Source organism: Euprymna scolopes, chromosome 29 (genome assembly GCF_053919585.1).
Source record: "Euprymna scolopes isolate OS-2025 chromosome 29, ASM5391958v1, whole genome shotgun sequence".
NCBI classification, from domain to species: Eukaryota; Metazoa; Mollusca; class Cephalopoda; order Sepiida; family Sepiolidae; genus Euprymna; species Euprymna scolopes.
Window position 1 is genome coordinate 38,964,520 of NC_136510.1, and position 21,495 is coordinate 38,986,014.

The 21,495-nt window shown below is 34.9% G+C and overlaps 1 protein-coding gene across 7 annotated transcripts in view; it reads left to right on the forward strand.

Annotated features, from left to right (window-relative positions):
- Positions 1 to 18,590, forward strand: part of LOC145252605 (PRKCA-binding protein-like) — a 102,164-nt gene extending 83,574 nt beyond the window's left edge. For all 7 annotated transcript variants that reach the window (XM_080112307.1, XM_080112311.1, XM_080112312.1 and 4 more), the window contains 2 exons: positions 11,205 to 11,299; positions 15,902 to 18,590. In XM_080112307.1, coding sequence (XP_079968433.1) covers positions 11,205 to 11,299; positions 15,902 to 16,176 — 370 coding nt within the window. In that variant the 3' untranslated portion in view covers positions 16,177 to 18,590. The remainder of the gene's footprint in view (positions 1 to 11,204; positions 11,300 to 15,901) is intronic.
- The last annotated feature ends 2,905 nt before the right edge of the window (positions 18,591 to 21,495 follow it).

Sequence of the window (21,495 nt, forward strand, 5' to 3'; positions counted from 1 at the left end):
TCTTCCTAAAATTCCAATTTCTTTTCATGTCGTACATACGCGATTGGTTTTTCCTTATCTTTTCCTTCTCAGTTCTGTTTAACCTGGCATCATCATTGGGGACACTGACTTCTACTAAGGTTGCTTCTTTCTCCTTCTTATCCCATATCACTACGTCAGGTTTAATACATTCATTTTTTTAGTTACGTTGCTGTAGGAATTGCATAGTCACAGTGGATGGTGTATAACTTATTTCGAACTGTTCTTTCTGGTATATGTTCCCAGGACTTGTTGCTGCATTATTTTTTCAACTTTTTACAGATGGGCCATTGGAGATATTTACAAACTCCATCGTGTTTTATTGTATAATAGCCATCTCCCAACAGAACTTTACAGCTGGACGTCAGGTGGCTCACCCTCTCTACTTCTGTGTGGCAGAACCTGCACTTGTTATTATTGCTGAGACCACTCATCTTTTTGAAAGCATTGATCATCAAACCATAACTGTAAGAATAATGTGATGTTTGAATGTTTAAACTAATTAAATTTGTTACACAGGCATATCAACCCTTTAAATAAATCAACATGTTATAGACATGACATAAACATCTATATATAAAGTAGTAACATTCGTGTGTGTGTGTACAACTCTCCTACAGCCCCACCACTGGACCGATCATGACCAAACCTGGCATGATGATGGTCCCCTACCTAAGAATGGTTCACACCATTTTTCAAGGTTATGGGCAAAGGTCATGGCAAAGGCTATGTATATATACTCTCCTACAGCCCACACCACTGGACCGATCATGACCAAACCTGACATGATGATGGCCTCTGACTTTGGGATGGTGCATATGGGTCAAAGTCAAAGGATAAGGTTGGTACTTTGCTTTATGGTCGTAAGTGGATATCAGAGCATACAGCAAAATCCTGCCTGATGCACAGGTTAGTGTATGTATAATATACGCCACGCAGTCATCATAGTGGTGTATATAGTTGTCTAATTCATGGGGCGGGGGATGTTTCACACAAAGGACAGTTCACGTGAATTATTCAATAAAACATGGCTGTTAACAGACTACTAATCTCAGTTTGCTAGCGTTTGGAACTTGACTTGAGTATCTGTAATAAAGTTACTTCCAATTGCTTTGTGTTACTATAACATAGCTTTTATTTCCATTCGACATATCCTTGTCGGTTTGAGTCGTACTGCAAAGTTCTCCTTGTTAGTTTTTACATCTCAGGACTTAACAAGGATTTGGGACTACTTAATGACTACAAATTCTACAAAAAAGAAAGCACGCTGATTGACCATGCAAGGCAGTGATTACTTGTGTGGCAATGTCGATCATCTACTAATTCCTACGTGGAGTGAAAGAATAAAGAAAATTTGAAAGATGAACGTACTTGATCTGTTCATTTTTATCTACTATGAACTTAATTGGTGATGAATTTTTTCGAGCTTGGCTCAATCGGTTAATTGTAGACATAGACCGATTCATACCATCCAAAAAATTCCAACAAAAACCTAACAGCCAGCCATGGTTCTCCCCTGAATGTGCTGCTGCCATCGCGCACAGAAATCATTTTTTTCCATAGCTACCAACGTAATAGATGTACTGAGACTAAAGCTGCTTTCAGGACTGCCAGCAACCACTGTAAAAGAGTAATAAAAAATGCAAGAGAGCTATATGCTCAGTCTGTTAAATCCAAACTAGCTGAACAGCGGCTTGGTTCCCACGAGTTCTGGCAAATAGCAAACAGGATCTTGAACAGAAGTGTGCGTTCTATCCCAACTATCATCAATGGACCTAAGGTCATCTCATCAGCATCAGACATGGCCAGACTATTTGCCAAGAACTTTGCAGCTAATTCTACCCTATGCGACAATGGCCATTAACTCCCTGTATTTCCTCCTATAACAGACAACACGCTATGCAACATGCAAATATCTGTGCGTGAGATCGCCAAGCTAATCAAGAACCTTGATTCCAGTAAAGCAACTGGCCCTGACGGCATTCCAGTTATAGTGCTGAAAAAGCTCCAACCAGAACTTGCCCCCATACTTACAAAACTGTTTAAGCATTGCCTTAAGGAGAAGTGATTTCCAACACCCTGGAAAACCTCATCAGTATGCCTTGTATTTAAGAATTCAGGTGAAAAGTCATCTCCCTCTCAGTACAGACCAATAAGTCTCCTGTGTGTCATGATTAAGTTGTTGGAATCCATATTAAATAAAGAAGTAGTCAACCACCTCAACAGAAACAACCTTCTTAGTGACACACAATATGGTTTCCGCTCTTCAAGATCTACAGCAGATGTGCTAATGGTTATATCACATAGGATTAGTGAATCTCTTCACAAAGGTTTCCTTTCCAGAGCAATTGCTCTTGACATATCGGAGGCCTTCGATAAGGTATGGCATAAGGGCCTACTTCACAAGATTTCCAGCTACGGTATTACTGGAAATGTTTTCTCAATCATTAAATCATTTCTCTCTGATAGGTTCATAAGAGTAGTGGTTGATGGGCAGAAATCAGAGGCCCACAGTATTAATGCTGGAGTCCCCCAGGGGTCTATCCTGGGCCCAACTCTCTTCCTGATCTACATCAATGATCTCACAAAACACATACTTAAATCATTCGTTGACATCTATGCTGATGACACGACCATCTATGGCAACACATCAAAGGCCGTAAATGTCAAAGTTCTCTCTAATTCTCTCTCCTCTGATCTTGAGCGTGTGGTACAATAGGGAAGAGGTGGCTGGTCACTTTTAATGTATCCAAAACCAAGCTTCTATCTTTACATCATCAATGCTCTGATCCCCATCTGGCATCAATTGAAATGGATGGCTCCCATCTTGGGGAGGCTCCATGTTTTGACAAGCTTCTGGGTTTGATCTTTAATGGAACACATACATCAAATCTGTTGCCAGGGACGCTGGGAAAATGGTGGGATCCTTCTACCGCTCCAGAAGATATCTCAGTACTGATGCAATTCTCTATCTGTATAAAAGCCAAGTACGTCCAAGGATGGAGTACTGCTGCCATATCTGGGCAGGAGCTGCTAAAAACAGCCTATCCTGCCTTGACAGAGTACAAAATAGACTTCGTGGTTTGGTGGGGGATGCCCTTTTCTCTTCCATGCAGCCTCTCTCCCACAGAAGAGACGTTGCGAGCCTGTCTTTGTTTTATCGTTATTTCCATGGCAAGTGCTCATCTGAGCTCCAGTCTCTCGTCCCTCTTCGCCAATCTTTCACGAGAAACACCCGTCTGGCTGAAACTACTGTCAATGATTTTTCCCACTCTTTATCTGTGCCTAAATCCAAACGTAGATTCCATGAGCAGAGCTTCTCTCTCAGAAGTGCACGATTGTGGAACTCTCTTACGTTCGCCTGTTTCCCACCTGACTACAACTTGGATGTGTTCAAATCCAACATAAACAAATTCCTAACAAACCGCCCCCTTAAGTAAGACACTCTATCAAATCTCTAATACTAATGATTACTACAATACTATCTCATTGATTACTGTACACGCAATAACCTTTATCCCTGAGTGGCCTCCGGGCCTTGATAAGTGGTGACCTCCATGTAAAAAAAAAATCGTTGTTAATTGAAAGTAATACATTGGGACACAGGATGGAGCAGGTGCTTGTGTGATTGCAAGTTTAGAATGGACAGAGTATATTCATGGAACTTCGGTCATTACTAATTAGCAGAGCATCAACCAAGGGAAGAGTCCATCTGGCATGTGTATGCAGTGTAATAATGTATGGAAGTCAAACCTGGTCAGCTAGGGTTAAAGACATGCGTTGCATGGAAAGAAATGATATGTACATGATACAATGCATAGATTGAAGCTCAGATGTGCATCTGCCATAAAACAGGTTTAGATCTGATGACATCAAAGGAAGATTAAATGTGGACAACATAAGTAAATTTTGTAGAAAAAAACTCTGATGGTATGACCATGTTGAAAAAATGGATGAGAGTTGAGGTAGAGCAGTTGAGTTAGGAGGTTCAGTTCACAGAAGAAAACAAAAAGAAAACATAAGAGGAACTTATAAACTGGACTTGTTTTTTTTTTTTTTTTTTTTTTTTTTTTTTACTGAAAATTGCTCCAGACAAGGCATGAAGCCACTTGATGTTAGGAGCTAAAATATACCACTTCAAGGTCTAAAAGTGTCCAATGCATATATTGTCCATTTACTTAAGGTTTATTATCAGACGGAAGATAAAAAGACGCAGATGGTATCTAATACTGATTATTTTTTAAGAGCTACATATGTCAAGGTGTGTTCCGCTTTGCTACTAACTGGCTATTCTCGAGCTCCCGTGGTGCTAATAATTACTTTCCCTTTTTCTCTTCTGTTTCTACATGTCAAATTTGATCTCTTGAACTTCTGATATCCATATTCTGCTTTGTCCTTCTCAAGACCATTAATATATAACATATTTGTGATGATTTTTTTTTTTTGCACATATTCAATATTGTTGTTTATCCGTGTATTGTTTATGTTTTACTACTTAACTGTCATCGAATGCTCAACGACATTGAATAAAACAGGTAAAACATCGCCATAAATAAAACAGGTAAAACATCACCATAAATTCACCATAAATGAACAATGCACTCAAAGAAGGCCAGAGAGCATATCTGCTGAAACTTGGTAGAATAAAAAAACAATGCAAATAATAATAGCTCTTCATGTTTAAACATCATTTTTTTATCGTTTGGATTATTGAGGTTACGATTTTCATCTTGGTTGTTATTTTTATAACGTTTCGGTTGATGTAACCTCCGATGTTCTTCCAGTATACCTTGTCAAACTCGAGAATCTTTCTTTGGAATCTGTATTGAATTTCAAATTAAACCCATTATTATTATTATTTTATTTCCATAAAAAAAAACAAAAAAAAAACTGGGTCATCGCTTATGAAGAACCGGTTGGGAGGGAGCACTCAAGGATAAATCTTAAGAGATCGTTATCATGGAAGGAGTGGAGAGAGAAATACAAGGAAACTGCAATGATTGTATTTCCATTGCAGAATTTCTCAAATGAGAATTCATAATTTGCATTATTCAGACAACTATGCTCATTTTGGTTGAGGTGACCTTCGATATTCTATATCTGTATTTTTTTTTTCTCAAACTCACAGCCTATATTGAATTTCAGATTGAAGATTTAATCTTTACTATAGGTGATCATAACTAAGAGTAACTGTCTGACATAACAAGAATGATCTACTCTTGTGAATTAAAGTGTTCACTTCAAATTTCATATAAGTTCCCAAGTTCGACAGAATAATTCCTAAGTTTGAAAAAAAGCACATGAAGCTCGGGGTTTACATCGTCCAAAATGTTATGAAAAAAATAACAAAGATGAGAATTGTAGTTGAATAATTCAAATAATACATGTTTTAATAAGATCAGATATTATAACTATTTGAATTTAAAAAAGGTTTTTGTGCTTAGACTTTATAATAATTGTATTATTTATTGTTTATATCAACATTGTTATGGTATCAACCTAATGGTGTCTTGAGACAATAAATATATAAAATAAAATTAAAAATTAAAAAAAACTTTTTGCCACTAACAGTATAATTAAAATTATTATTAGTAACAGAACCTGTGGAAATTCCATAGAATGAGATTAGCATCGACCTAATGGTCTGTCTCTTTAGAGCCCCGAAAATATAAAATAAATTAGAATTTAAAAAAAAACTGGGGCCTTAAAGAAAACATTAACAGTATTAATTTGAGTCATATTTCAATAAGTTTTGTAATATTTTAGATGAGAATAGTTAATTTCAATTATTCGAATTACAATATGTTCTCATCTCATCCAAAGAAGATTGAAAGTTACATTGCCTGAAATATTATGAAAATAACAACTGAGATGAGAATAGTAGTCCAAAGCCAAATAATATATGTTTTAATAATTGTTACGTTATGCTATTTTTTTTGCCGAGTTGTCTATTTACTTCATAAATCGTGTGCCAAAATATGCGGCAAATATATATAACAGACACTTAAAATTTTGGGTATATAAAAAAGTGACAATTTTTTCTCTCAACAATACTTTTACAGTATGCTATGGAGAGAGTGAGTGAGAGAGAGAGAGAGAGATGTTCAATAGCAGGTGGCTTGTTGACGACTGATGACAAAGGTCGGCTTCCTCCGCTGTCTTTTCTCTCTCTGTCCGTTTAACCCACATTCATTTATTTATTGACACATCTTCACAATTGTCAAATCAAAGCCACATTCCAAATGGTTATTTACATTTTTTGAAAACTTGGTCAGCTGAAGAATATTGAATTCCAAGCTTTTTACATCCAATATTATGATTTCTGATGACATTTCTTGTTTTGAAGACTTGTCAACAATATTTGCGTGTATGCACCCAGCTCCATATGCGTGTATGCACAACCAGCAATAATTCCGGCGTTGCCCAGAATAATATGCAGCATAATGATTAGATCTTATAACTAGTTGAATTCAAAAAATGTTTTTGTGCTTAGACTTTATCTGTGCCTAAACCTAAACGTAGATTCCATGAACAAAGCTTCTTTCTTAGAACTGCACGCCTGTGGAATTGTCTTCCGTTTTCCTGCTTTCTGGCTGACTACAATATGGTTGTGTTCAAGTCTAAAGTAAATAAGTTCTTGATGAGCCGTTCCATATAAGTTATTAAATTTACCAAATTTTCATTACTAATGATTACTATATTGACCAATTTCTACTGTACACTCTTTAACCCTTATCCTTGAGTGGCCTCTGGGCCTTGATAATGTGGTGATGCCTTTGTAAAAAAAAAAAAAAAAAAAAAATTAAATTATTTATTGTTTATATCAACATTGTAACGGTCTTCAGAGCCATTAAATATATTACATAAAAGCTAAATAAATTAAAAAAAATTTTAGCACTAAAGAAACGATTAATGTTGCGTGTCTTTTCCCCTAACGATGAAAACTATTTACCAAAGCATAAAATTAATGCTTGCTGCTGCTGCTGTTCTTCTTTTCTTCATACCTTTTGCAGGTAAGCTTTTACATATTTAGAACTAAAATTCTTGCCATTTTTTATACCTATGTGCAATGTAGACATAAAATCAAACATTTTTGTCAACTACCTAATAATGGAGGATTTACAGAGATTGTCTTCGTAGTAATGATAATAAATGTGAAAAATGACCAATCTTAACCAAAATCCTAACTCTAAGAGATTTCTTCAAAACTCAAAGGTAAGACAAAATCCCTTTTTTTATATAAAATGCAAGTCAATTCTTATAATCCAAAACTTGAAGTTCTGTAATTCTTTATTGGTATTAATCAAGCAAAAACAAGCAAACTTTATTACTTGTATAAAGTATTAAAACTTAAACTATGATGTGCTTTCAATAAGTTTCCAGACTGTTTTTGTACAGGCATTTAAAATTGTCGTAGATTTGAAAATTCAGTGTGTTATTGCTATACATCTTATGAGATGATTGACTAATTTTTATATTTTCAAGTCCAAATGAGTAGCTACAGCAGGAATTGGAATACACCCTACTAAAGCTTGATTGTTACAGTTGGTGAATTTAAAAAAATGCAATCTGGATATGAGGACACTTTAGAAGAACAATTTGCAATAAAATTCTGTTGTAAACTTGGAAAAAATGCCACAGAAACGCATGGAATGCTTCAGACTGCTTTTGGACCATCTTGCATGAACCGAGCATCAGTTTTTGAGTAGCATATAAAATTCCAGGAAGGCACGTAGTCTGTGAGTGATGATGAAAGGTGTGGGAGGAGTAAAGAAGTAAAAACACCAGAGTTGATTGGCCAAATAAAGAATTTCATGTATAAGGACTGTCATGTGTCTCTAGAGACAATAAGTACACAGTTTTATATCAGTGTGGGAATTGTACACACAATTATTTATGAGGAATTGAAGATACAGAAGGTTTGTGCAAAGTTTGTTTCAAAGGTACTCAGACAAGATCAGAAAGAAAGGCGTTGTCATAACCAAGATGGGCATCAATACAGTTCCTCACTTCTTCCTATAGTTCAGACCTTGCTCGCTGTGACTTATGGTTATTCCTTAAACTCAAGGAAAACCTTGGAGGCTGTTGTTATGAGGCAATTGGGGAGATGAAAGAGGCTGTGACTAAGGTCATTGACATGCTCACACAGGATGACTTCCATGGGACTTTCCAGTAGTTGCTGGAATAATACAATAAGTGCATTGCAACCGGAGGAGATTACTTTAAAGGGGACTAGAGTTTCATGTGTGTACTACCAATAAAAGTGGCCATACTATATAAGTGCCCATACGAAAAAAGTCTGGAAACTAATTTAAGGCACCTCGTAAAAGAAAACAAAAACTAAGTTTTATTTCTGTATGAGATTTTTATTTTTTTATCTAAAAGAAAAAAGAAAAAAAAACAATGATGTAAACTCCTGCTCGAGAAATATGGAGTTGTCTTCCCTTGTCAGAAGAGGAGCGATTTTACAGCTTGCAGAAGAAAAACATGTTTATTCAATTGTCTCCTTTTTTATCAGTGTGTCTTTGTTCAAAGTAATAAAAAAAAACATTAGGGTACAACAGTCACGAACTGAAAACACTGTTGTATTGAGTTTACTCTACTCTCTAAAACAACTTAGCTTCACAAAGTTAGCTGCTTGAAATACTTGGAAGCAAATTTTAAATGAACATTTCATAAGTTTCTTACAAACACAAGACTTTGAAATTTCTTATTTATTTGTATAAATAAACATTTATATCTTGGTACTTTTGTTACAAATTTATTTTAAGAAATTTGCATGTTGTCTAACGCAGTAAAACACCTGAAGCAAGGAGTCTATATTCGCTGCCATCTGGATGGCTCTGTTTTGATCTGCACCAACTCAATAAGACCAAAAGCCTTCTAAACCTCATCCAACAAGTTCTATTTGCCAACAACCATGCTCTAGTGGCGCATGCTGAATCTCATTTGCAACTGATGCTAAACCACTTTTTAGAAGCCTCTAAACTATTTGGCCTAAAAATTAGCCTTAGTAAAACTGAAGTGCTTTGTCAACCTGCATCAGAAACAAACCCCAAAACCCTGACAACACTCAACTGAAGAATGGGAAACATTTCCAATCTCTAGGAAGCACCATCTCTTCTAACAGCTCCTTGGACAGAGAAATTGATGCGCAGATGAGCAAAGCCAGCAAAGCTTTAAGAAGACCTCTTTCCCACAGAAGAGACGTTGCGAGCCTGTCTCTGCTTTATCGTTATTGGCAAGTGCTCATCTGACCTCCAATCTATGGTCCCCCCTTGCCTTACTTTCACGAAAAACACTTGTCTAGCTGAAACCACTATCAATAATTTTCCCCACTCTTAATCTGTGCTTAAACCTAAACATAGATTCCATGAACAAAGTTTCTTTCTTAGAACTGCACGCCTGCGAAACTCTGTTTTCCTGCTTTCCAACTGACTACAATATGGTCGTCTTCAAATCTAACGTGAACAAGTTCTTGATGAACCGTTCCCTTAAGTAATCCAATTTACCAAATTTTCACTACTAACGATTACTACAATATCATACCATTGACTACCATACACTCATTAATCCTTATCCTTGAGTGGCCTCTGGGCCTTGATAAGTGGTGACTCCTTTGTAAAAAAAAAAAAAAGACTGAAACTAAGTGCTCTTAGTGACACAAAACTGAAAGTGTACAATGCAGTGGTTTCCCCTTCCTCCTCCGTAAGTGTTAGACTTGGATGCTGTAAACGCATAAAAAAAATTGGAGAAATTTCACATGCATGCTCTATGTTCCATCCTTGGATTCCATTAACGGAATCGCATTACTAATCTTGAGATCGTAGTCTTAGTCAAATCATCAAACATAGTGTATATGCTCATCAGGACCCAATTGTGATGGGTAGGTCACGTCATGCATATGGAAGAATACCACATGTCAAAACGCATGTTCTACAGAGAACTTCAGAAAAGAAAGAAAAACGATAGTTCCTATTTACAATGCCTCCCCACGGGACAGATTTAGACACCAGGGTTGTTTTTTTTAACATGGAAAAAAGGAAAAAAAAAAAAATGTCTCAGTCATGAAGGATTTCTCCTCAACTGAGAGAGAACAAGAAATTGAAGTGCAGCATCCGAAGAATAGATACTGCACTTTGATCTTGGCCCGAAGAGAAACGATAGTTGCCCCCTCCCCCCCAAAAAAATACACAAGGACACAGTCAAGACCAATCTACAGTGGTGCAAACTATGAATTTATTAAAATATAAATTGTACTTGATGCCCCCTTGCTAAGCACTCAGCATTATTAGGTGAAGATACAAGGCTAAGTGGTGTAATACTGGGACAGGTATAGCTTCTTCATCTATACTTCTGGAGGTGATAGCTAAATCTTCAGTAGGGGTGATACTAAGAATATAATTGTGGATTATTTAAGACTTCTACCCAATCGTGGCTGATGGAACAAGAGTTAACTACATGCTTCTGATCAAAATTCTGTGCAGATTCCATAATTCGATGAGACGCACCTAAAGAAGATCAGAGGTTATAGCGCCCCAAATGTTGTGAGAATAAGAGCAGTCGTCCGAATCCAAATAATACAGAAAGTCTATCATGTCCATCCAGGTCAGCATTATTGCTTTTTTACTCTATGGCATTCACTAAAAATACTCAACTAGCTGCAACAACTATCAAAAATTTTCCCTATCTGTGCCTAAAATTGGACGAAAATTCCATGAGTAATGCTTCTTTCCCAGAACTGCTCGTCTGTGGAAAACAGTACTGTGGACCTGCTTCCCAGCTGACTATGACATGGTCATTTTTAAACAAGTTCTTGATGAGCTGTCCTATAAAATTGACTTATTCAATTTCCACCATCGCCGATAAACATGGTGTTGTCTCACCTGACACCCAGTAACCCTTATCCTTGAGGGGCCTTCAAGCCCTGAGAAACGATAAATCTATATAGTAAAATGAATAAATATGGGAAAGGAAAAGTTATGTCTTTTATTTAAAAAATTTTTTTTTTTTTTTTTTTTTTTTGCAACTCCAGACAACAATTTTCTGGAACGAGTTGAATTTTTTTTAGGGTGATGACAACATGCATTTCTCGATGAAGCATTACAGATGCTGCAAAGGTTGTCTTTTTTTCTTCTTTTTCTTGTGTGGGATTCTTGAATGTATTTTTCTTAATATTTCTTCAGATTGATTTTGAGGTGTCGTCAGGAAGCAAGGTCTCGTTTTGCCAAGATGAGGTCTGATGTTTTGGTCAAAATGGAATTGTTAGACCAGAAACACGGTGAGTGATTTTCTCCTTCTCTTTGAGTTGTGTATATTTCAAGCATCTGAATGATGTGTTTGAATCATTGAGTCAACTTGCCACTGATCACACTCGTTTCAGAGTTGCTGTGTGGGTTGTGATCGCCTGAGCAGTCCACACTGACTACTGACAGACATTGACTGCTGAATTGTGTTTAGTCTCATAAATGTGAAAATAACTGTGGAAAGAATATAACGTTTGACACACAACTCGCATCACTTCTAAAAAATTATGTATTTGCTCAGTATAATAAAGTTAGTTCATAACCCCATGAAAAAGTGAAAATAAATAAAAATCCTTATGATGTACCTATCCGTGGTGGAAAGGAAATGTTGTACATGAAAAATCACATAAATTGATAGAGTAGTTTTATCTTTATAACCAAAATAATTTTTTAGGCAATTCATGGGAATTCATAGACATTATGGTGATGTATAAGGCTGATTTTAAACTATTTCTGAAGAGCTATTTTAATGGGAAGTTTACTAGAGATGAATTTGAGTTTTTCAATGCCCTCCCTCCCCATGCTAAGAATGGCTTTCTTAAATCTCATGTTTAAACAATTTATTATCTCCCTTACTCTTCAAACTATTGGCTCTTCTTCATTATTGTACCTATTTACTATGCCTCCCCACGGGACAGAGTTAGACACCAGGGTCGTTTTTTAACGTGGAGAAAAGGTACAAAAATAAAAATTGTCTCAGTCGTGAAGGATTTCTCCTCCACCGAAAGAGAACAAGAAATAGAAGTGCAGTATCTGAAGAACAGATACTACACTTTGATCTTGTCCCGAAGGCCAAGAATTCAAAAATTGAAATATTGAATTTCAAGTGAAACTAATGGTATCTACTGAATTGTAATGTCACAGTAATGAAAATATCCAAAAATTACGAAAAACGATAAAGTAGAAAATTAGTTATTAATAAAAACATTTTTTCAAAAACAATTAGCGAAAATTAAATTTTGTTAAATTGGTCAAAGATTTTCAGTTTTCAGAAAATATTTACCTCCCTTTTGTTACAAGTCGAACTCTCCAGTTTATTTCTTTCTTTTTTTTTTTTTCTTTTTTTTTTTTTAAACAAGACTCAATTTTTGCTAATTGTCTTTGAAAACTATTTTTATTAATAATTATTGTTTTTCGGAATTTTTTGTACCTTATCGTTTTTCGGAATTTTTGGATATGTTCATTACTGTGACATAACAATTCAGTAGATACCATTGGTTTTACTTGAAATTCAATATTTCGATTTTCGAATTTCGTTATGATAATGAAGAACAAAACTATTTGCATAATAGCATTGAATGACCCATTAATTGTTGTTTTGCCATAAAATTTGACTTTCTTTGTTTAAAAAAATATAACTATCTGATCAATTTATGTGATTTTTGGTGTTCAATATTTTCGTTACGTCACAGCCATGTGCATCACAAAGATTATTTTTATTTCTGTTTTTTCATGAGGGGTGGAGGTATGAACTTGCACCATCTGTTCATCTGCAGACATAAATCTTCTATCTATATAAAAATCAATGTTTTTTTGTTTGCATGTTATTTATATAACAGGCAAATAAAAAAAACATCAATATGTTAGCATATATATTATTTTAATTGGAATTCATTATTGAGATGAGTATTATTTATATTAATTTATTTATTGCGGACTATTATTCTCATCTTTATTAGTTGTTGTTTCACGACATTTCGGCCTTCGTCAATTATTCAGTTACCACCTGACAAAGGCCAGAGGGGTCCTGGATATTACCTTAAACTATATCCGATGGTGAGGCCCAGCTTGCGGGCTCTGGGGAGTGTGGAGCCACCCTTTAATTGTCATTGCTCCCAGGTCCACTCTGACCCGGAGTGGCAGTACCTGTTAGGGTCCCAACTATGGGTTAAATAAAAACCGACTTGCAGAAAACAAATATATTCTATTAAAAAACTTTCTTCCGAATCTTTGGATTCGGCATTAAATAACCTGAAAAGGGTTGATATGCCATAAAACAAAAACAACCAACCAAAGGCCAGAGGAATAGTTGGCCAAAACGTTGTGAAACAACAATTAAGAAAGATGAGGATAATAGTCCGCAATAAATAAATTAAAATAAATATGTTAACAGTTAGAACATTCAAATAAATTCCAATAACGGTTGAATATTTCAAGAAATCTAAAGTCACCATTGAAATTTTCTTTTAATTCCATATGAGGTCAATAGGAGCAATTATCGGTTAGGTCCATAAAATAACTCAAATATATTAGTATGTAAAGAAATGAAATTAATTTGAGCTATATAACCATGTCTTTGGATATAAGTATTTAAAGTTTTTTTATCTCGCCACACACAACCATTTAAAACTTTGTCCAATTCCTTTCCAGCATCACTGGTTTTAGACCCAACATTTAAAAATAATTGCACACAAAAAGAAAAAAAAATTTTTTTCACAATATTTTTTTCATCTTGTCTTATATATATACTTCTATAAACTTTTTTTTGTGTGTGTGTTTTGATATTCATATTAAAAGCCCATTTTTCTATTTATTTAGTTATTTATTTGCTTCCCCACCAAGTAAATTAGGCACAACGCCATTTCCTAATGTGGAGAGTGAGGGGAAGGGGACCAGAGGGAACTGGATAGTGACAATTGGTATGAAGGGTTTTCCCTACATTGACCAAAACTGATTGCTGAAGAGCAATGGCCTGATATGTGGGGTTGCCCCCACATATAACTTTGATTGCAGTATCTGCCGGAACAGATACTACACTTTGATAACAGAAAAAAAATCTTGGCCCAAAGGCCAAGAAGAAAAAAGGCGAACATTTTTCTGTTTATTTAACAAGAAAATATATTTAATATATATTCATCTGCAAAAGATCTAGCTAATTTGCATATTCTTTTAAACATTCATTTTAACTAATTCCTTATTAGTTTTTTTAGTTTTTTTATTCGGTTTTCTTATGGGATACTCATCTTTAGTTAACTATTATGTGTAATTATATTCATGCAGATATTCTACATGATTTATACATACGTAATAGTTGCGTAAAAAGTTATAGTAAACACAAACGTCTTTCTATATATATTTATGTATGCGTATATATATTTGTTTAAAAGGTTTTGTCTACTAAACTCCTCTGTCTTTGGTCTACAGACATGAAACTAAATATATAGGGTCTTCCAACCCATGCAAAACTTTATTTAGGTTTTAGTCGGGGAAAATCGGTGCAAAAGTGTGAAAATTAAAGAAATGGAATTTGCCAGGTGAAGGTCGAACAACAGTATTACGAATATGCATGCGTAACGTAATAGCTATTAATTCATGTTTTAATTTTTAGCCTTGGTGCAAATATGTCTTCATAGCTCAGGCATTAACGTGAAAGGAAAAAGTAAATTGTTTTGGTTTCAATTCTTGTTGGTGGTTCAAGGGTTATTTTTTTTTTTTAACATTTTAAATCATTATTATATATTGGGTCCAATATAATCTATATATATAAAAGCGAAAATGTGTGTATGTATGTTCGCTTTTTGTGTATGTCCAAGAAAGGCTTTTTTCAGAGAAGCGGTCTGTCGGCTCGCAACTTCTTAAAACTTTTTATATCACATAGAAATTATAATATCTCCGAGTTAATAATGGAGCTCGCCTGTCTATTTAATTTGCTCGACTTCGGGAAGATAAAAATTCAACATTTGTCGCTCGCCGTATGTGGATTAGGCTTTTTCCTATAATAAAAGCAACACTCATTCGCCGAAAATGTCCGAAAGCAATCAGATTTGATCAATGTGGAAATACTTTCCTTACATCAAACAATTGCTATTCAATTTGGACCCCACCAACATCTTGGGAAAATAAAAAAAGCATTCCCGCAGTAAATGAAATACTATCCCGCAATCAAAGTTGACCTCGTTAAGTCATTAAAACGTGCCCCTGCCAAATCTAAGTAATTAAATAAATTCAAACGTGTTTCTGTTAGTATCTCGCGGTGGGCCAATGGTTAATGTCGCACTCTTTTTTTTTTCACACTTTAATTTCCAACTTCGCCTCAAGGGTTCGGGTTCGATCCTCATACTCACCTACCAAAACTTTTTTTTTTTATTATTTTACCCCCCCCCTCCCCCGGAGTTTTGATTTACCTCCAAACACCCGGGCAACGCCGGGTACCCCCACCCCCTGCTAGTATAATAATAAATACGAAATCTGCATTAATAAAAAATATCATATTTAAGCGTATTTTATGACTGGGCAATGCTGGATGGTCTGCTAGTAATCATTAAAAACTGTCCCACTTGCCTCATACAACCATTTAAATTTTCTCATCTCCTTCACACAATCAAACTTTGTATCTTGCCTCATACAACTATTTAAAACTTTGTATCTTGCTTCACACAATCAAACTTTGTATCTTGCCTTACATAATCATTTAAAACTTGCTTCACACAATCAAACTTTGTATCTTGCCTCACATAATCATTTAAAACTTGCCTCATACAACTATTTAAAACTTTGTATCTTGCTTTACACAAACCTTTCATGCCAGCCTCCAAAGTCATTAATTTATTTATTTTTTCCTGCGCATCTCCAAACAGTGCAAGACATTGTGTTCCAGTTGCAGCGTTTTGTGTCAGCTATGTCAAAATACCACAATGATTGTCACACGGTGATGAAGGAGGCTGTGGTTTTCCCCATCGAAGTGGACCTTTCTCGGGGTACATTCACCTACGACCAGTCAGATCAATTCAATGATGAAGAAGAAGAAGAAGAGATTGAAGAAGGTGAGGAAGCGACAGGCGATGTCATCGGAGGTGATGCACCTACCACGCCGACAAGTGGAGGATTGATCGATCTGATGAGCGCAGACTAAAAACAAAAGAAAAAAAAACAGAAAACAACTCTTTTCCATCATCATTGGTTTTAGATCAAACATTTAAAAAAAATTGCACATACTCAAAAATTGTTCAGATATTTTTTTTTTCATGTTTCTGTCTTTCTGAATTATGGCAAAAAGCTATTTTACAATTTATTTTCTTTCTTGATTGCAAATTCGTTTGTTTTAGTTTTTATTTTATTAAACTGCAAGTAAAGGGAACGGAATAGCTTCATGACTGTTTATTTTTTTAATTTTTGACTATTTCACTAAAAAATGAAATTAGAATTGAGGACCTTAAATAGACGTTAAAATTTCTAGTGCATGATTGTTTAATAATTACAGTAAAATGGGTTATACAACATTACTCCCAAACAACTTAGTTTTACTTCAAATATTAATTAAAAGGAATAAATAGCAATTTGATACCTGAAACGCCAAACGGTGAAAACATCCTGGTCATATGACAAAATATCGTAGCTGAGAGATCTGACTACTTTTCAGTGTATATATCTACTTACCTATTTATTTATTTATTTATCTTTGTTTTTTTTTTGTTTTTGTTTTTTGCTAAACCAGGATTTTTAGTTAGTTATAACAAATTAATTATTTGTGCATGCAAAACGGTAAATAAAAACCGGTCAAAATTCAATCCTAAAATTGCAAGGGAGATAAACATGGAATTATAATTAATATCTTACAAAGGGAAGTAACCCAACTTCACAATTATTTATCAAAAAATATGTATGTTGAAGTAAAGGAACTTGGGTTTCCTCCCTTTATTATTTACAATTCCATACTGAATTTTTTAAATATGACTTTTTTTTTTTTATCCAGTTTTGTATTTACCAGTTGTTACATGTTACAAATTTGCATGTTTGCTTACATGTCAACACGGTGGAAATATATAGAAAAAGAAATTATATAATTTAGATTTTAGAGTGGATGTTCACTTAACCACATGAATGTAATGTTAAATGATCACTGACTTCATGACCAGAATGCATATGACATTGAACAGAACAAGTAATCATTTTTATTATTATTTTGAGAAAAAAATGTACTTTTTACATTTTCTTCATGTTTTCAAACATACATTTAAGAATTTTTTTTTTTTTTGCAGGAACCTTTTAAATAAAAGGTACTTTAAAAAACCATATTTTTCATTCGCTTCAACGTAGAAAGGATGGCAATATGAACAAAAAAAATTTAATATTTCTAAAAGTAAACTTTTCTAAATATAATAATCGTGGCAATCTTATAAATTAAAAAAAAAATGGTTACATATTCTGTCCTATACTATGTGTCCAAGGATTGGGTGATCATTTTATATTACATTCATATGGACCCTTATTCTAAAGTCTAATTTTTTTATGGTGCTGGGAAAAAATTGAATCAAATTTTTATTTTTTCCTTGAGAACATGGGAAGGGTGTGGGGGAGCAACAAGTAAAATTTACCGTTTTCTTTTTTTTTTTTTAAGTTAAAAGAAGCAATTTTTTTTTTTTTCAAAATTGTAATTTAGATGCTTTAAGCAAATGAAGCTTCAGCATTTTAAGTTTTAGTTTTTCTTTTAGAAAGTAAAATTTTATTAACAATCTAAATAACAATTTTGACTTTTTTTTTTTTGACTAGAACATAAAACCATAAAGTCAACAACAAAAAGAAGCAAATCAAATTTGCTTACATTTTTCAGTTCTTGGCCAGATTTTTTTTTTTTTTTTTTAAAACAACAGTAAAAAAAAATCTGTATTATGTATGTACCTGTGATGGAACAAAAATATCACTAAAAAATTCACAGAAATTGATCAGGTAGCTTTATTTTTAAATAAGAAAATCAAATTTTATGAGTAAGCGAGGAACAATTGTCTCATGTTGTCATTTTGAAATAACCTCAAGAAACAAAGGGAAATAACTGAACAATAATTCAAACTTTGAAGATTTCTGTTGTAATACCTATAAATTCCCATTAATCGCTTAAAATGATCTTCTTTATAAAAAAACTATTTTGAATATATTTTTGTTTTGTTATGGAAATGTACATTATACATATTTTTCTTATTTTTTTTTTTTTTTTTTAATATGGATGAATTCTGGATAAGAACCCATTTTTCTTATCTACTTTGAATTTTTTACATCAAATTTTATCAAAAGAAATTTTCCCTTGTAAAATATAAATTCTTTTGCATTTAAATTTACAAATATCTTTTTGCCAAAATCCTCACGGAAAACAGACAAAACCAAAAAAAAAAAAAAAAATGGCTTCCGTCTGTGATTTTATTTTGTTTTTGTGTAGAATTTCTTGTTTTTGTTGTTGCTGTCTCACTGTTGAGAAAGTATTCATTTCCCTTTTCTCCTACACATTCCATTTGTTATGCCAGACGCAAGGCAAATAAAATTATTTTGAAAGTCTGCAATTTTTTTATTTTATTTATCTTTTGTTTCAAAAACTTGATTGAAAACAATCTGGATTATTTAAACTACTATTTTCATTGTGTTTCTGAATGTTTGAGATGAAAATTGATAATTTGGATTTTTTTTTTTTTGATTATTTCATCTACTGTTCTTATCTTTAGTGTTATTCTCACGATGTTTTGGCCAATGTAACCTTTGACCTTCTTCGGATGTATTTTGTTGAACTCTGAATTTTTTTTTTTTGTCAAACTCAGAAATCTACATGTATGACACTATTTAGTGTCATGGATGCATGCAGCGAGGTGCATATTGTAGTGAGGGGGGTGTTTGACCGGACGGGATAGAGGAAGAGAGGGCAGAAGAGGGGGTGTTGATGTTGTTTAAACAGAAATGTCTACAGGATTTTGTCAGAAAGAGAAAAAGCAAATATTAATTGTTTTTATTTCATTGTCGTTATATATCTGTTAACATGTTTTGAAAACCCCTGTTGATAGGTTTGAATAAATCCAGAGATTCTTGGCTGATTAAGGCTGACAGCTTAGAATGGGGGTCAAGAGTAGGAGTCACCGCCAGGCATTGTTCGACCTGGGGTGACTAATCACGCCTAATTGGTAATAAGTAAAAACCTCAGTGCAGGTGGGGGTTGAGGTTTGGTAGAGATAAGCTCTAAGAGAAAGAAAGAAAGGTGTTTGTAACCACTCTCTTAAGGACAGATGGGGAAAAAGGGGTTGGATTTAGAAAAAGGAATTCTGAACGGAGAAGAGTCGTAGCCAGCAAACCGAACGGCTGGGCTAATCAAGTGCTCCCAATTTGGGAGCCCTTCAGGGCCTGATGTTATGATGGGAACTAGCCTGTGTGGTCTGGTCTTACATCGTTCACTGCTATAGTCAGTCGCCTCAAATTAAACAATAGTTGCTAGGAAGTAATGAAAACAATAAATAGTTTGTTACTGTTAGAACCCGGAGTTCTGTTTGTTGTGGTGAGGACTTGATTTTGCAGCAAGCCGCAAGGACCAGCGGAGTGATTGATGTACCCGGAGACTACCTACACATGGAAAGAAAGACAATTCGATCGAGAGGAAAAGCGCCCCTCCATGAAAACACAGTCGGTAAGGACGATCAACAGGTCAACTTGTAACGAGACAAGGTACGATCAAAGAACACCTGCCACATCGAGTGGAATCCGACGAGATTAAGGACGCCGGTGTGCCCGGTGTGGTTGTAACGGTGGGAATGCTGCAGGTACCGTCATCGTTATACATGGAATTTTGAATGGAAGCCTTTATGCTTTCATTTGATCTGCCATGACTGAGTAAAAGTCTTATGTAATTCACAATTGTATTCTTAGTATCAACCCGCACTAAGAATTGAACCACCAACATTAAGAAGAGTGTTACTTAGAACTGATTTTTATTTACACCATGAGTCCTTGTGGACAATTCTAGTATGAATCTTGAGAGCCTTAAAAAAAAATATATCTATATATTTTTTTTACTTAATTGGAATTCATTATTGAGATGAGCAGCATTTATTAATTTATTGCAGACTATCATCCTCATCTTTCTTAGTTGTTGTTTCAATCAACTATTCCTCTGGCCTTCAGGTGGTAACTGCGACGGGATAGGAACTCTGAATCTCCTAACTGCATCCTCAGCAATTACTGCCTTCCATAGTTGTCGTCTCACCACGTTTTGATCACAAACTTGATCACCCTTTGGGGCCCGTGGAATATTGAGATAACCTGCCCCACTACACAAATATGGCGGAAAGATCCCAACATTGGCATCGGCACTTTGCAAAGCTGTTAAACCATGGCCTTCTTCCTAATCAAGAAATCACGATTCCTTATGAATGTGATTGCGATGTCTCTATTGCAGAAATCATAAAGAAGCTAAAAAATAAAGCCGATAACTGAAGATGGGTTGCTAACTGAGGTAAGTATTGTCCAGAAACTGTTGACCTAGTTGTATAAAATTTTCCGTTGCATCTGAAATGTTGCATCGAAAATTTCTGCAATTATCCTCTTCAGACGCTTACGGCAAGTGCATGATGAGTGCACTAGGCCTAACCAATGTGGCTTTTGCTGGGGTAAGAATTGTATTGACCAAATTTTCATGTTACACCAAGTATTGGAACAATGTTGATGCTCATTGACAGTTTTACAAAAAATGGGAAATATAAATGGAAGTAAAAATACTCCTATGCCCAGCTGTGCTATTAAAAAAGTGCTCAGCCAAAGTAGCTCCAGTTCTCTCCAAACTCTACAACAAATGCCTTAATGAATCTTGCTTTCCGGGCTGTTGGAAAATTGCTTCTGTGGTACCAGTATTTAAGAATTCTGGCGAAAGAACTGACCCATCAAATTATCGCCCCATTAGCCTCCTCCCACTTTTTGCCAAAATATTTGAGACCATAATTAACCATGCTGTAGTCCATCACCACAGATGCTAAACTTCTGACTGACAAACAATATGGATTTAGACAAGCCTGTTCCACAGCAGACATCCTCACTGTAATCTCTAAACGTATATACCATTCACTGGACAAAGCGGGGGAGGGCAGAGCGGTAGCTCTAGATATATCTAAGGCTTTTGACAGGGTATGGCATGAGCATCTCTTCAGGAAAATTAGATCATACGGTATCACTGGTAGAATACTTAACATAATTAAATCCTTCTTAGATAAGAGAAAAATCCAGGTTGTCCTCGACGGTCATACATCTAAACAATATGATATAAATGCGGGAGTGCCTCAAGGGTCTATCCTTGGACCTCTATTGTTCCTAATATTCATTAATGACCTCCCTGACAAAATTGCCTCTGAGATGGGTATATATGCTGATGACACCACACTCTATAACAGGCACAACAGGAAAACAAATAAACACATATCTAAAGAAATGG